At 41.1% G+C, this 17,139-nt stretch overlaps 2 protein-coding genes across 3 annotated transcripts in view; one reads left to right on the forward strand and one right to left on the reverse strand.

Annotated features, from left to right (window-relative positions):
- Positions 1-8,974, forward strand: part of GPR39 (G protein-coupled receptor 39) — a 160,888-nt gene extending 151,914 nt beyond the window's left edge. For both annotated transcript variants that reach the window (XM_044438355.1, XM_044438356.1), the window contains exon 3: positions 7,191-8,974. In XM_044438355.1, coding sequence (XP_044294290.1) covers positions 7,191-7,714 — 524 coding nt within the window. In that variant the 3' untranslated portion in view covers positions 7,715-8,974. The remainder of the gene's footprint in view (positions 1-7,190) is intronic.
- LYPD1 (LY6/PLAUR domain containing 1) overlaps positions 8,089-17,139 on the reverse strand; it is a 27,577-nt gene continuing 18,526 nt past the window's right edge. Inside the window, exon 3 of the mRNA XM_044438357.1 lies at positions 8,089-8,327. Within this exon, the coding sequence (XP_044294292.1) occupies positions 8,089-8,327 (239 nt within the window). The remainder of the gene's footprint in view (positions 8,328-17,139) is intronic.

Raw genomic sequence — 17,139 nt, forward strand, 5'->3', positions numbered from 1 at the left:
ACACTCACACATTTTGTTTTACGTTTTACGGACAAGGATGCTGATCAGAGCTCAGTAGTGTGTGTTTGAATTTTAAATATTGTATTTTGTACATCTATATATTTGTGTAAGAGGTAATATTTAGAATTCTGCTCCAAAGAAATGTTTTTGTTTAATTAAAACATATACCCAAACAGCCCTGAAGGCTCAAGCTGGGTAAAAATAAATTTAAGAGAGAGAATGTTTAATTTAAAAGCCAATGGAATAGGCTATTTCCATAGAATAAAACCTAGGATTAACTTATTTTATTTATTTATTTAGGAAACTTCTATGCCGCCTCATTCGCCGAAGCCTCAGGGTGGCTCACAAACAAACTTAGGTTTTATTAGATTTCCATTGCCTGAAATTTATTGCCAAAATACAATCTAACCTAGGGAGAGATTAAAATCTTATTTGAACTTGATGGATTTTCTGCCCTGATCAGAAATGGGCTGAGCTGTGGGGTGTGGTGTTCACACACTTCCATCTCAAAAATAGCTTGTGGTTTCTGTACAATTTTTAACAGCTAATGAAATGTGTGCAACTAAGCACTTGGACACCATATGACTCTAACATGATTTATGTAGCATTGGCTAATTTGCATAAAACCAGAATTTGCACAACTTATAAGTTTGGAATTTGTGATTTGTACAAATGACCTGCTTTTCAGATGACTGCACACATCTGGATAGTGGCTACAAAATGCACATTGTGGCCTGCGAACTGACTCAACCGGCTGCACAGCAAGGTAGCTGTGGGACAGGGTTAACAAGCCGGGATCCAGTGGGAGAGCTGAACTTGCCTACCCATTAGGTTCCCATGGGGTCTATCATATGGCCTTAATCTAAACAGACAGGCCTGAGATAATGCATCTAGAAGGAATTTGGAGAGGGCACCACATAAGAGGGAGACCAAAACAGGGATCCGGTTCACACAAGGCAACAGCCTTGCTTGTGCCAGGGTGGCTTCCCAGGCTAGCTGAAGCTGGTGCAGTTTTCTCCATGTGGTTTGTTATCCGTGCACAAGCCACTCTAAGAACCCACGGTTTCTTGTTTCCTTTTTGCATTCAGCGTGGCTTGTTGTGATGTGTCAAGCTGGCCTGGTGGCTTGTCCTGAGCAGCCACAGAGCTGCTTGTTAGAGCGGCAGAAAGCAAGGGTGCCGCTCACTGTGCTATTCATCAGCATTGGCCACCTCTCCAGTACGGAACTTATACTCGGGAATACCTATAATTCCTTTGCAACTACTTCTTTTGAGCTTTGGAAGTAAGTAAATGCACACACACACATTCCTGCTGGTTGCAAGTGTGAGCATTTGCATGTTAACTCCTTGCACTCTTTTCTCTTTTCTCAATATAGAACAATGACCCTTCTGTGCATATTAAGGAAACCCCTTACTAATTTTATCCCCTCACTGAATTTCTTCCTTACTCTGGCACTTCCCTTAACTTCAAAATCCAAAAGTGTGGCTGAATTGGGCTGATTTATTGAAACATGTGGGCACAAATACTGTGGGAATATGCATGTGCAAATACATTGTTATTGTTAATTTGCCATTCGGAAAAGTGCACTGAAAATGACAAAGGTAAAATAAAATTTGAAAATGAAGTCCTTCTCACCAAGTTCACCCTTACCTCTCCTGTAACTACACCCACCTGCACAAACAACTCCACCCTGTTCAGCAAGATCATGGTAAGCACTGAAGTGGGGGACACAACTGACAAATGTCCATTCAGAATGAAATTCAGTATTAGGACGACATAGACAACTAGACTTTTAACACCTACAGAGAGGCATATTGATCTGCACTGCTCAGGAAATTAAACAGTGGGCAGGCAAATATGCGAACTTGCGACAAGAGAAAAAAAATCATATTTCCAAAGTTGCTGAAAACCACTAAGAGAGGTTTGGTTATTTGGCAGTATAGACATGAAATAGATCAGTGAACAAAGCAAATGTATGCAGAAGGGGTAGTAACTGAAGGGGCACAGGAAGCCAGAAAAGTTTCCCTTTGACGGACAGCAGTTTCAGGGGGTTGTGCCAACATGGTCCATGGGAGACCTGCCGGTTAGCAGGCAGGTGAACTAAGGGGAAACTAAACCTCAGCAAGTGATGAGAACACCCAATCATCTGCCAGGGATAATGTGGGTTAAGAAGCAAACATGCCTGAAGTGGTTTGAACTTGAGTATGATGTGTGAACTCACTCACCCAGTGAGTTTCTTCTTCACCACTTGCCTTGTGTCTGATGCTGAATTTAGAGGGAATGTGGCTGGTTGGAAAGTCCCTGTGACTCCCTTGCTGTGACTCTAATCTGCATTGTTCCTTGTTTGATTACCCTAACTAAAATAGTTAGGCTCATATATTGGCTATTCAGACATAAAACAGACCCAGTGCCAGCTCAGGTTTGGGTAGAGATGGCAATACGCTCTTGTTGCCGCAGGGCGTGCCTTGGGTTCATCCTGCAATGGCATCGAGAGGGTGAGGTTGCTGCTCTTTCTTCTTGCCTGGTCACTGCATGGGCTTAGAGCAGACAGAATTAATCAACATGATGCAGAGAAGCAGAGCCAGGAAGTTGGCAGGGGATCCTGACTCTGATGCTGGAGTGAAAAGGAACTTGAATAGTGACTTTTGGGATCCTGGTTTCATATCTTGGTTTGTAGATTAAATCATGGGAACTTATGGCTCGAAGTATTGTTGCCAGGTATAACATTCCAACACAACCCACGTGACAACTGAATTACCTTATTTAATTTCTATGCTGCCCCATTAGTTGAAACGACTCTCTCTTGAGTTGGAGGGGGAAGTGGGCCTATGCAGACATAGGGCCTCTCTCACCATCCAATAAACCGTGGTTTGTTTTGTCAAAATTGTTATTCTGAAATAGATCATTGCTTTCCCTTATGGCTAGGTATTTTAATGTGTTTTATGGTAAGGTGTTTTAATATATTTTACACTGATTTGTAAGATGCAATCTTTGAATAGATTTTTTTATTTTTGGTAAAAAAAAGTCAGGTTATAAAGCACACACATAAAATCAACATTTTCCTTTGGGTCTAGAACTTGGTATCCCTTGTTAAGGTAGCAAGTAAAGCAGACCCAGAGTCACAGATCATATCTGGCAAACATACGCCCCTCCCTCAGCCCTCTGCATAGCCCCCAAATCTGCAGACCCTGGGGACGTCAAGCACTGATTTTGAGAGACACATACGAAGGAAGAAGTGGAACATCTTTTGTGTGAATGAAAATTTGCTTGAACAACTTCATGTTTTGCCGTTTCTAGCCCTTCTGCTTGTGGTGCAAAACAATACACACCATATTCTACCCAATGGCACACTCAAACCTGTGCTTATATTCTGGTCATCGGTGCAACAGCATTAGGAAAACCCATGAGCACTAGAGCCTTGTTTTTAAATGTAAAAATTGCATGTTGTTTACAGTATTAAGACACTTGAATAACTCTGTCTATCTGCATGCTGTTCCAACTCATCAAGGAACGTCTGGCTCCAAGGCTGAAAGGAAGCCTCTCAAGGTTCATTATTTTAAACGCACAAGCACACACACATCCAGCCTTTACTTAAACAAAAAGATTGAGTAACTTTGTATCTGAGTCTTCAGTAACTCTCCTATGCGTCACCTCATTGGTCTGAAGTTCTTGCTGGCACAGAGAGACAAGGAGAAGGGCATGACCTCACTACGCTTTTGCATGAGGAATGGTCCAGCAGCACGAGGGGACTGAAAGGCTGTGCTTCAAGAGCAGGGCTGTGGCAAGGCACAGGCTGAAGCGCCTGGGAAGCAGAGGAAGTGCAGGGGCCGACCGCGGTTTCTGCCAGGAGCACCATAGGCAGCTGACAGTGACCTTGGGGCCACCGGGCCCTGAGAGGTGTGGATTAGCCCTCTCCTCCTCCACTGCTTGTTCTCTACACTCTACCTCTACTAATGCCTTAACATATGAAGCAATCAGAATAATAATCTTTGGAGCTTTTGCTCTTACCATTTATTTAACAAACAGATTATAAATTTGAAGATATAGCTATGAAGCTTTGAATATGTATAAGCGTATGTATCTACAGGGTTTGTATATGTATATATTATATACATGCATGCAGATATAACAAAACTAGCCTTCCAAAGAAAATTGCTCCCATACCCTTTTATCAAGTCATACTGTGTATGGTCAGAAGTTTGTCTGTGTAGAGACTATTCAAACTGTGATTCCCTGCTGGAACAATTCAGACATCACTCCAAATCATGACTGTATAAACTAAATCTTCATGTCCAGAAACGGCATGCTTCTGTGCTTTTGTTTTCCATCTTCTTAAGAGCTCAGCTTCATACATTCATAATGCAGTGGTCTCAAGAGGCAGAACAGGGGCCTTAACACTGATTTGTGAAGTCAGATGTACAGCAAGCCACGGGTTCAGATATGCACAAACCAGTGTTTGGCAGCATGACATTCGTTGTCATGCTTTGGCTTTAGCAAAGTGCAAAGGTGCCTCGCCGCCCATGACCTCTGATTTTGCGTTCAGAATTTTAGGTTGGAAATAATTAAGTATCTCTAAAATCACCTTTCCTACATGTGATGCTAGAAGCTCATGGGCACAGGTCCAAAACATTTGGGGCGTATTTGTGTGAGAAGCTTGTACTGTACTCGTGAGGTGCTGCAAGTGAAGCCGTGTATCTGGTGCAAGACTTGTGCCTTATATTGGCTGTTGTCATGTGGGTCACTGATAGGAGACAGGTAATGTAGCATGTCTATTAAGCAGCAAGAAGGAATATGAAGATAAAGCCTTCTTACCAGAGAAAACCATTTTTACTTGTTCTCTAGCTGTTGCTTTTTTCTTTACCTCAAGACACTAAGATGTCCTCCTCTATTGCAAAATGATTTGCTGGCAACGTGCCTAGCATAACGACAGGAGAAAATCCAGAAAGATTTGGGTCTCAAGGAAATGTCACATTGTTATGAAAATTAATCTCTTTTATTAACCAAAATTAAGTATCCAAATCAAAAGATTCACAGAACAACTATCACACACAGTTTATGTTCAGTCCTGGCTCTTCCAAGGAGCTGCTGTAAGTTATCCTCCTCTTGATTTTTACATTCATATTTGTTGTTCTGTCAGCATTACCAAATTCCTTTACATTCTTGAAAAAGAGCATTTTTTTCCTAATCAGGAATTCTGGTCCTCTTGATTTCTTTTGCTTCCCTTAAGTCATGTTTTCCTACCCCAACCCAACTTATTTTGCTGCTGCATGTGGGAACACACAGTGCCCCATGCTGCTTCCAGGCTGTGGGGCTTTCAAGAGGGCTCTACTTTGCTCCAACTTAGCCCACTCAGCCTCTTGCAAGATCACACTCCTACAGCAGTTTGGTGGGTTTTGCGATAATTTGGCCTAACTCTCACAAGAGTTTGACCAATTCCTGACAAGGTCCAAGCCACAGCTACAGGAAGGAGAAGTCAGGGGCACATTGTGAGAAGGAGGGCAGCTGCTCCAGACAGCTCCGCTGCAGTTCATCACTCCTTTCTGCTGCCTGGCACAGCACATTGGTGCTTCTCATGGAACATCTGGCCCTGAAGCCTCCGCATCATTGAGATTAGATACAAGTCCAGTTTAATTTTGGCAAAAACAGAAAGAAGCATAACGTGTACTTTTTCCAAGAAAACAAAGGTTAGCTTTACTTTTGTGAACTTAACCTCCTCGAAGTAGCTTTAAAGCAAACAGGGGTGTTAGTGTACAACATGGTGCCAAATGCACAAATCAAGGTATATGTTGCAATGGTTGGGGAATCTCTGTTACAGAAAGTGTTTCATTTTACACATAAGGCACATTTTCTGCAAAACAAGGAATACCAATGCAGGGTCAATAGGCTGAAAACTTTGGAATTATATTATAGGATGGTTTAAATGGAACATTTTAACTCTTTCTCCCATACCACTGTGTTCTTTAGAAAAAGGCTCCAAATACATTATCCTCTTAAGCTTGATTAATAATGTTCTATTAATAGACCTTGGCAGTTATCCAGAGTATCATGTATAAATTTTATCACATTGATTGGAGGAGGTGTAATCTAGTGGCTTCTCAGCTAAGCTGCAAATCAGGATTCAAATCTCAGTACTACTACAAACTTTTAGGAAAGTCACTGTCTCTTCAGTGGGGATGATGCTGTTGATGATGATGATGGCAGATTGCATATGGTCATTGTAAGAATTCAAATAAGATCCATGTTGAGGTTCAGACAATACAACCACAATTCAACTACATACCACACATGACCCATTCAGCCCATGATTTGTGGGTTACTGTGTTGTCACACTGAAAATGTTAAAGCAGTATACAAATGCTAAGTAGTCTTTTCAGGTGGGGCAAATGAAGCTCTAGAAAAGGCTAGGGACTCTTTCCCCAGCCACAGCCAACAACATGAAAGCTACTGTTGTGTAGATATGGCTGTCTATGGATCAAGATAAAACATTTCTTGAAACAGTAATCTTAATCTGAATATCAGCGAAATGGAGCAAATATGTATTTATACATGAATACAAATGCCTGGCTACCAAAGATCTCCATCGTATGCTTAAGAGATTTTTTTTTCCCTGTGCCATTTAACTTTACCTTTTAATTCAGTCAGAATTTCTTCCCCAAACACCCATTATATACTCTTTTAAAAGAGCCATTCATACTGTACGTAAAAATATCTTCTATAAGAGAAAAGTTTCCAAAAATAAAACCAAATATACAATTGTATGCATATTTGTTTTGTATAATATAAACGGAATCTGATCAGCTTTTGGGTATTGCCTGCTCTAGTATGGCTGTATTTAAAAATGAAAAGAGGAGGACAACGTTAGGAGGGGAGTAGAAATAATAGAATACAGCAATATGTGAAGAATGTGTTATCACTGAAACAATGTCTGCGAGCATGACCAATGCCAAAGAGCAAAAGAAAGGCTGTCTTAAATATTACATAATACTTATCAGAACACAGCCTGGAATGACCTTGAAAATGTGGCTTGCCTTTTTTTTTCTTCAAACAAATTTTGCTACTGGCAGAAGAAGCTGTCAGGCAAAACACTGAAAAATTGGCATCATTTCCTAGCCAGTAAGTGCAGAACTGATACTAAATATTTTATTATTTGTTTTCACATGCTTTCCTTTTTCCTCTTCCCCTTGCTTGCAGGACTGATTGTTGCAACTCTGGCCATATGCTGGCTCCCAAATCAAGTTCGAAGGATCATGGCTGCTGCTAGACCTAAGCAAGACTGGACAGTAGCTTACTTCCGAGCCTACATCACCCTTCTCCCTGTGGCGGATATTTTCTTCTACCTCAGCTCTGTGGTGAACCCACTCCTGTACAATATCTCCTCCCAGCAGTTCCGGAATGTGTTTCTTCAAGTCCTCCGTTGTCACCTGACACTAGAACATGCCAACAAAGAGAAGTTTTTAAGAGCCAATTTGAATTCCACAGCCAGTAGTAGCCGTTCCCGGCGCCCATTGATCTTCATGTCATCTCGACGCAAGTCTTCCACCAAGACTGCTAACAAGGTTTTCTTAAGTACTTTTCAGAGCGAGGCCAAGCCTGACTGCAGTTTGCAGAAATTGAGTCTTGAATCACTGAAGCCGAATGTGAAAATGATGCCACCGGAGAGCAGCACAGACCCTGGTTCTGCTAACCAGAATGGTCTTTGTGAACACGAACTGTGAATCCTCATAAAATGAAGTCAGATGACACACAATATGTTAACAATGGAAACTAAAAAGCAAATAAACAATGCTTTACAGCCTGCAGGATGTACCTCCAAGTTTAAGTGCTTGTTTCAATGGGCTCATTTCCAGCAACATCAATGGACATGGGCTCTGTATGGCTGACAGTTGATTTTGTGTTGGTTGTGAAGTGCACACCGGAAAGTCAGACCACTAGATATACTCTGTTGCTAATGAAGTTGCCAAAAATTTTCAAAGTAAACTCTTCTTCTAGCAGTTGGACCAAACAGCAACATCACAATGAAGACCAGCTGTGTCCTTGAAGGTAATGAAACAGGACAAATGATGCTGACGAAGAAATCTTCCATTACAGTTTAGCAGTGGATTAGAGACAGAAGCACCAAGCTAGAGAGCAGTATGGTTGTTACTACACCAGCCATGGGCTTGTTGCCAGAGCTTCCCCGCTTCTTTGGCCTTGGCCCATTGCAAAGTGGAGTATTGCAGCAGCTAATGCAAACAGAGTTTATCTTCCCTGGAGTGCAGAAAGTCTGGTAGCCGGCAGAGGTCATGAGGCAAGCTGCGGAGGATGCACAGGACTTGCGATACAGGATCCCTGTGACAGAGAACAAGAGTTTATTTGGCTTGATATAAGCAAACGCTTTTTCTGCTGTGTATTAGTGCTTTTTCTGTTTGAACAGACTGCCAAGTTTTCAGAAGGTGTCTCTGGCACTTGGTACATTTCAGGGGATTTAGCTCACAATCACCCATTGGGTTTCTAATAGGAAAAGCAGGGCTTTATACCAAAAGTTTTCCCTGTCTTTTAAAATCTCAGCTTTCCCATATTGTCTGAAAATTCCAAAACCAATACATTTGGCATGAAGTACTTCTATTGTTTAAAAAAATTGTTCAATAGTTCCTGCTTAAGATCTGATCTTTTAATTTGATCGTATTCAAAAGGTAATACATGAATTACAGGAGAACCTGTGGTTGTTTTTATGCTTTAATTTTCAGTATTTTAAGGAACTCCTCCTCTGCATCATTTCTATGAAAAGCTCATGGGAGTATTCAGCATCTACAGAGCACTGTTCAAACTCAGAAAAAAAGATTATAAAATTCTCTGTCTCTCCCTTCTTGTAAGTAGGGTATTGTAACAAGTTGGATAAACAGCAAATGGAAGAAAATTTGTCTTGTAAGAATACCTTAAGAGACTGTAGTATACTGTCTTAATTTTTAATTGAATGAAACTGAGTACATGCTTGTATGACATTAAATATGTATTTTAAATGTTTATAGTAGTTATAAAATAATTTTTCATTTTGTAGCAAAGGAAACCATCACAACACACACAGAAGAAGTGAACAGTGCTTCTATACTTCTATAGTCAGCTGCCAATATTGTCAGGGTCTCCTCTTTCTTGTGGTCTGATAAAAATTCAGCTTTGGGCTTGATACATAAATAATACGGTTATCAAAACTCTAAACTTCTCTACTTCTCCTTCCTTGCCAATTTGCTTTGGGCCTATCTGGAAGCAAGCAGGATGAGTTCCATGGTTAATTTAGAACAAATTATTTTCCTTTTTTTCAAAGATTGGATAGATCTATTTCTGTGTAGTGGAAACAGAATTAAGCCTCTGTGGAACTTTTTTAAAAGAATGCTTAGCCCTAAATCTTTCATTTAATATTTTCAGTGAAAGAGCTCAAGATGACAATCTCTTTGAGAAACAAAATATTTATTTAACCCTAAATGTGCAAAAGTGAAGTGTTAATGTTTCTGTAGTTGTTTGTCTTGGAAACAGCACACCTGCGAATGTGCACTGTTATTTCTTTGCCTGCGTTATTCATCATGAGTAACAGGTCATTCCCACATGCTACCTTTGAACCTGGACCATGTCTCACAGGTTGGCTAGCTTGTGGGCAACATACCTTCCCCACAACATGTGAATTGTTCTTTGGATTGTTGGACAAATGATGGGTTTCCATGTCATCTGAAACCAAACAACCAGCCCCATTGTGGGTGGCAGGAATGAGCCGTTCATCAAGAGTGGCAAAAGCCTTGCTGGGCTTGTATGGGCTACTGCACAAGCCTTTGTACTTGCCCATAGGCCACTTCCCATGATCCCTGAGTTGACACCCACCCTTAAAAAATAGCTCAGCCCAAGAAATGTGTACAAAATTATGCAACCCTCAATAGACCTATTAAGAAATGCCTTTAAAAGGAACCAGAGAGCAAGCTGTCAAACCTCCACGTCCCATAAAAGGGCTGGCTAATCATTTCCCACTTTCCAGATCACCTGGAGTCCTGGAAAGGATGCACAAGCATGAGAAATGTGAAATGCGTCAGTTACCAATCCACCTTTCCCACCCTAATGATGCTGCTACCTACAAAGCAAAGATCACCTGAGGCTTTGCTTTCTCTTGATAGCTTGCCTTTTGACAGCTTTCCAGAGAAGGCAAAGGGAAAAATGAAGCTTTTTGCAGGCTGTCTGGGTTAAGGCTTATGGTAGGTTCCTGTGGACCTCCCCCCACCCCAAATGCCCAGGTGAGACTTACAAGATTGTATACTTGTGATAAATATGTATCCTAGCTCTTTTGAAAGGGGTGTGATTATCTGTCACCTCAGAGATCACAAAAAGCAATCTTGAGGGGAGGGGAGGGAAAAAAAGCTGTGGCAGGAGATGTCGGGGAGAACAGACAAGATGGATCCAGCAGTAGAGTGCCTTCCATGAGAAGATCAAGGGAAAGGTACAGGGAGACAACTCATGGTGAGCCCTATTGTCTTTTAGGTAGCTCATTCACAAGGTAGGTTGTTGTGAAGTGCACACCTGCAGTTTTTCTCATGCCAAGTCTATGCAACACTTTGGTATCAGTAAATAAATATTCTATGACTAGGAACATGGAAACACAACAAAAAATGTTTACTCAACTTGGGAGTGCCTATAATTAGATGCTATGCTGGGCCTACCTCTAAAGACACTAAAGTGTGAATACTTATCATCCTTTTGAGGAGGCTGGTTGGAGAATGTTAGAACTTGTGGACCTTTTTTCGGTCTACATATGCATAGGATTACACCCTTAATAATCTAAAGAGGGTATCCATAAGCATGTGTGGGATCTTGCATCAATGAAAACTTAGTACATTTCCCCCCTCCACATTTGGTGGGAAATATGTACGAGGGGGACCCCAAAAAAACCAGGAATTATCTTCTGGAGGTGTTGGGCACCTTGTAGTGCAGGCTTCTCCCACTAGGTGAGTGTTCTGGAAACCCAGTGTATGCAGCTGGGTTGTTGTGAGACACTGCGCTCGACTTCGGTGAGTTGTTTTTGGATACTCTTTCAAGGTGTGATGGCTGATTTACATGAACTACGTGAGGCAGTGAAATTCTGTTCAGCTGAGTGTTCAGCAGTTTTTGAACAAAAACAGCATGACCCTTGCATGACCATCACTATTTACCTGATCATAATCCGTGCGACTTTTGTTTGTTTGTTTTTGTTTCCTGGAATAAAAAAAGCCTTCAAAGGGAAATGTTTTGCTGATGTGCAAGAGGTGAAACAAAGAACAGCAGAAGCACTAAAAGGCATCAAAATCGACACGTTCAAAACCTGTTTTGAGCAGTGGGAAATATGTCTCGGTAGGTGTATTGCATGAAACGGAGAGTACTTTGAAGGTCTCTGAAGTCTGAATATGTATAAATAAACACATGATTTTTTATAAGTAAATTCCTGGGGTTTCTTGGGTCCCCCCTCATATGATTAAAATTTCTTGGTCTCACAAAAGTTAGTGGACTGGCCTACCAATGATTCCCTGGAATTATGCACATTGGTCATGCACAGTGTGATTACATCGATGCATTGCCCAGTTAGGTTGTTTTGCTTGTTTAAGTCTAATGCTGTTTGTATTGTTTATATATCAGTTTTTCTCATGTACGTATGTTCTGGATCATGACTCAAAAAAGAGAAGTAATTCTGTTTTGCTTTGTGTTCTTTCTACAGTAAGTATCCACATTTGTGACCTTCTCTGCCCTACTGGGATGCTTGAGTCCCTTCCAGTCATTCTTCTACTAGAGCAGTGGCAGGAGTGCCAGGCAATGGCCATCTTACACCAGGCAATGGCGGCATTGGCCTACTTGGGCTGCTGTGAAAATGCGGTCAGTGGCCATGCAGGGCACAGGCCACATGGGGGGGTGCAGGGCCTCTGTGTAGGCACTGTCTCATCGAGTCAGCTGCACCAGATTACACCAGGAAGACTGAAACCATGCAATCCGCTGTAACCACGCTGGCAAAGTAAGGGCTGTTGGAATTTGAAAAACTTCATCTTAATAAATAATGAGTTACCAAATGCAGGCTCTCTTTTATTGACATTTGAGATAGGAACTGTAGATGAAAGAGACTGCCTCATCCACTGAAAGAGGAATTCAAACTGTGAAAAGCCCCAGGTGAAAGATTTCATATCTCCCTTTCAGTCATAGCAGGAGTAACAAATCTATAGCTCCTTAAAAATCCAGAGCATGTGTGAGCACAAATGCTCTTAAAATGTAACTCAGTGCCTGTCTTTCATGCCATTGGAACCAGATGTATTTATTCAAAAGCCATCATGCTGCAACAGCCGAATGTCTTTATCCATCCAATTAAACCTACCCAAATTGATCTTTTTAATGGAAAATCCTTTGGAATGACCAATTCCACATTGCCAATCTAAAAAATGTCCCCCTCCAAAAGTTTTAGTGGTATCGCATTAATTGTATAATTTGATTTTTATGTCTATTATCCCACATTTAACCGTTCTTCATAGCATAACAGTTCATAGAAAGAAGTTATCACATGAGCTACACACACTCTTTTGGGGTTCATGTAGTGTCTATGACAGCAAGAATTAAGGAAAAAATGCACTTGCAGTAATATGAGGTGGGCAACCTGATGTTTTGGACTATAACTTCCATAATCCCAGCTATACTCCACACCTGCAGCCAGTGCATATATTTGGGAGTAAGTCCCCACTGCATACATAGGTAACTTACTTCTGAGGAGAGCTTCTACAGAGAATTGTGCTCTGTAGTGGCTCACTATGATAAGCCTGCTATTTCAGAACACAGAATATTCCACTGGGGCAGGTACCTTGGACCATCGCTTCAGGGTCTAGGAAGGTAGATATTGGAAGAGACACATCTTCAGTAACCAGACCCCAAGCCATTAAAGGTTAAGACCAGCCCTTTGAATCGGGCCTGAAAATGGACTGATGGCTGTGCAGGTGGCCAAGTATAAAACAGTTTCAAATAGTTTTATTGCCCTATCCTGCACTAGCAAAAGTTTCTGGACAGATTTCAAAGGCAGCCCAATCTATAACACATTGCAATCATCCAAACAGGTTATTAGACTGTGAATAACTGTTGCAAGGTTATCTCTTTTCAAGAAGGGCAATAGTGTATCAACTTCAGCTGATAGAAGTGTCCCAAACCAAAGTTAGTGTATCATGCTAAGTTTATGAAATGTGTTCCAAGCCAAAGTCACCTGTGTCTGCAATGACAGTGGTAGGTGTAGAAGCACACCAAACGATAAATCTGATCTTTTACGGGGAATGCAACCCTCACCAGGACAGAGTGACTACCACTTAACCAGACAAACTCTCAGCCTACCCCACAACCTGTATCTTACTTTGTCCGAACTACAAGCCAATTTAGTAGCCTTCATCCAGCCCATTAGCCTGCCCAAAACAGATGCAGAAAACTCCCTGCCTTATCTGCATCAGATGAAAAAGACTAGCAGGACTTCTGCACATTGGTGATACCTCCATCCCACATCCAGATATTTTCTTGCAGTGGGTCTGATGCTGAAAACATTATCCTCGGTAATGCCATAGGTATGCTTGTTGACTGCAATTAGTAAAGCATATTTTGAAGATATTGAATACAAATGAGATTAAGTGCAGCAACATTCCAGTAGTTGTAACCAGAGTTGTGGTAAAAGGATGGCATTCCTGATAGATTGAAAGGTTACGTTACTAAACAGCAGTGCACTTACACATTCCAAAGTAAGTAACATGGAGTTCAATGAGGCATACTCTCAAGTAGGTAGGTGTAGGATTGCAGCATAAATCACGATAAGAATCCCCATTCCCTCGCTACAGACTGTATGTTTTCTCTGAGTAGTAGAAAAATAGTCTATTTCTTATAGTTAAATGCCTCTGCCCATTTAATACCTTCCTTGTGACTGTTCCCTGCATTATTTCCTTGATGTCTTTTTTCCTGATGTTATATATCTAAAGATCCATCTTCTGGAAGTCCAAAGTAATTGGCAAAAAGATGTAATTTTCCTTTCCTGCTTCCTGCTCTTTTTATAGCACAGTCCCTGTATGCCCATTCAAGTTTCAGAGACCAAAAGTTCACAGATATTGGAGTTTTGTTTTCATGTCCAATTTGCATGTTGGTTTGTACCCAGAGTAAGCAAGTTTCACTTGTGTCCACTGAAATTTCTGTGAAAAGTTTTAATCAGGACAACATTGTTTCCCACAAAATCCAGAAGAGCTAAATGTGACTAAATAGCTTAGCTTGACTAGGAATTACCAAAACTACTTTTTCCATTAGAAGGAGGCATTCCTTGTGCTTCTGGATGAAATACTGGAAAGTAAAGTTGTCCTGAAAGTTTAGCATTTACTACATCTTATCCACAAGAATACCCCCAACAAGTATTTTACCTTGAGCATCAAATATACATGGGATGCATTTGATGTGATTTATTCAGTGCCTACAACATTCATCTGTATTCATAAGCATCAAAGAACAAACAATACTTTCACAAAAAGTAACTGCACTATCCCAGTACTGGTAAAAAAGTAAACACTGAACTCATAAGGCAAGTGAGTGCTTTGCATGACTCAAAATGAGATCCTGTTTTGAAAATTCTGTACTGCTTATATGAAGAAATTCTCTTTAGAGGAATTCTTTTCACATTATATAGTTAGGATTGTGGCTTTATGGAATGGACAGAGAGATGCTTTCTTGATAAACGGCTTAAGTCTCTGCCAAATGTGATTAGCAAAGCAGGTCCTATTTCTGCAACCAAAGGAAAAGAAGAGGTTAGCCATAGACAACACCAGCCTGTGGACAGAGAAGAATTTGCATGTGTGTGTGGTGAGCAGCAGGGGGTATAGCACATGCCTGGAAGCCAATAAAACCTTCAGCTATATGAAGGTACACTTTCTGATGCTGTTAAAGCAGCATCCACTCTGGTCTCGGATGTGTACTAATTGCTTTTCTCCCTTTTGCACTATCATCATTAATCTTTCTCTCACAAAAGCAACTGTTGTAGTCCCTTCGCCATTATCTGTCAGGTCAGATTTCAGTATAGAAGAGGTGACTGAATCTTTCATTCATTCAGCTATTGTTCTAGATATACAGCAAGTGCAATTTTTGCAATGTGCCTTAACTACAAATGATCTCAATACAAGTCATAACTGATGTTCTCTTTCTACTGGGGAAGGTTTGGCTTTCATAATTCCTCAATAAAACCCAACATATGCTGGATCTCAGCATATGCAGGTAGAATTGGCAACACATGACTTCATTTCATTCTTTGCTGCTACTGGTTTCTTGGGGGCTATCAGAAACTCTGGCTATTGTTAGTTTCTGGTACAGCCCAAACAGAGTAGATACTTCAGACCTCTTGGATACAGAAAAATACATAAGGTTTTAACAAATGCCTGGCAGCTAACAAGTGAAACTCTTATAATATATAAAGCATCACCTTCTGATGTTAAAACAACACAGTTCTCCCCAAATACAAATTCTGGTGGAACTGTTACTTTCAATTGTGTGTGGAAGTCATCTTATTCCCACACATACTTGCCATTCAAGACAAATAGAAAACTGAATCAAGAATTTTAAAACTTTCCCATTAGTCTGTCATTGTTCTTGCATTCTTGAATCACTGAATTCTAATTGTTCTTTGTTGGACCAGCATTGCTTCCATAGTCCTGCATGAGGAATTGAAAAGCCACTTGCTGAAGGGGGCTGCCTTACCTTTCCTTTTCTCTTTCCTTATTTGCAGTCCTGGACATGCTTCAAGTCAATCTGTTCTTTATCCATTACATGTAATTTTTCAGCACATCATATAGACAGGCTAGTAATTAATAATTATCCTGTTCTTAATGACACACTTAGGTGATTTATGACTGTTTTCTTTGGGATGTTATTCTTATTTGTTTGTTTGTAAAGACAAGATTGAATACCTCGTGTGTAAACTGATAAAGGCTTTTCAGCTCATTCCTGATAAGAGCTTTGTAAATGGGCCCATTTATCTCTTCTTTCACTAACACTCTGTTTTTTCCCCCTTTCTTCAGAAGACTGCAAGTTCATTCCTTTTAACATACCTGGCTTTGATGGAAGTGTCTCTCTCAACTTGCCAATTATCTACTCTTTCTGTTATAGATGGCATTCCTCAAATTGGACAATTGGACAATTTTGCACATCGCATTAAACCACCCTGAAAATAAACCATGGAGGTGGGAAGGGACCATTACTCCTAGGAGATGATCACCCACATCAGCTCTTGTGATTTTCCAAGTCCCTCTCAGTGTTGCAGGTCACTGCCAGCAACTCTCCCTGGGATGCCTGCGGCAGACTCCCTTGTGGCCCCATTCTCTGTGTCAGTACTGTTTTCGCAATGGATCTGCTGGGGTTGCTGGCTCACAAGGGAAGCTCCCCACTTAATGTCCCATCAGTTCACCAAATGGTGATAGCAATCCAGTTTCTGAACCCTTATGGATGTGGAAATGCATTGGTCAATTTATTTTTAATTTTTACCAAAGGGGACTTACACAAGTGCTTCGAACCACTTCTTTATCACTGAGCCCAGCATAACTATACCCTTCTCTTGTTAATGTCCTTGTCAAAGTTATCCTTCATTTTAGTGCTTCCCCGGAACCTCCCCACCACAGCAAATCAGCAAGAAATAATTTTCTGAGTCCTTGTGTATATGGGAATATGTTTGCATTTTTTAAAAAAAATCTATATTTTTATAATTTCAAGTGCACAAGACTGCCTCTTCACTACTTAGCCAAGTAAGTTGACATAGAAACATAGAAACAGAGCGAGTCAGAAGGGGCATCCCGGGGCATCTAGTCTGACCTCCGGCACCAGCTGGCTCCACTCACGACATGCCCACCATGTGGACGTCCAGCCTATCCTTAAACACCCGTGCCGATGGGGCCTCAACAACCTCTCGTGGAAGCCCATTCCATACCCTCAGGGTCCTGACTGTCAGGAAGTGCTTCCTGGCATCCTAATGGAACCTTGGCTCCTTGAGCTTTGCTCCATTGGAGCGTGTCCTGCCTTCCTCTGCAGGGGAGAACAGGTCTCTACCCATCTCCATGTGACATCCCCTCACATACCTGTATGTCGCCAACATATCCCCTCTGAGTCTCCTCTTCTCCGG

The sequence above is a fragment of the Varanus komodoensis genome, unplaced genomic scaffold (genome assembly GCF_004798865.1).
Source record: "Varanus komodoensis strain SLA01 unplaced genomic scaffold, ASM479886v1 scaffold32, whole genome shotgun sequence".
NCBI classification, from domain to species: Eukaryota; Metazoa; Chordata; class Lepidosauria; order Squamata; family Varanidae; genus Varanus; species Varanus komodoensis.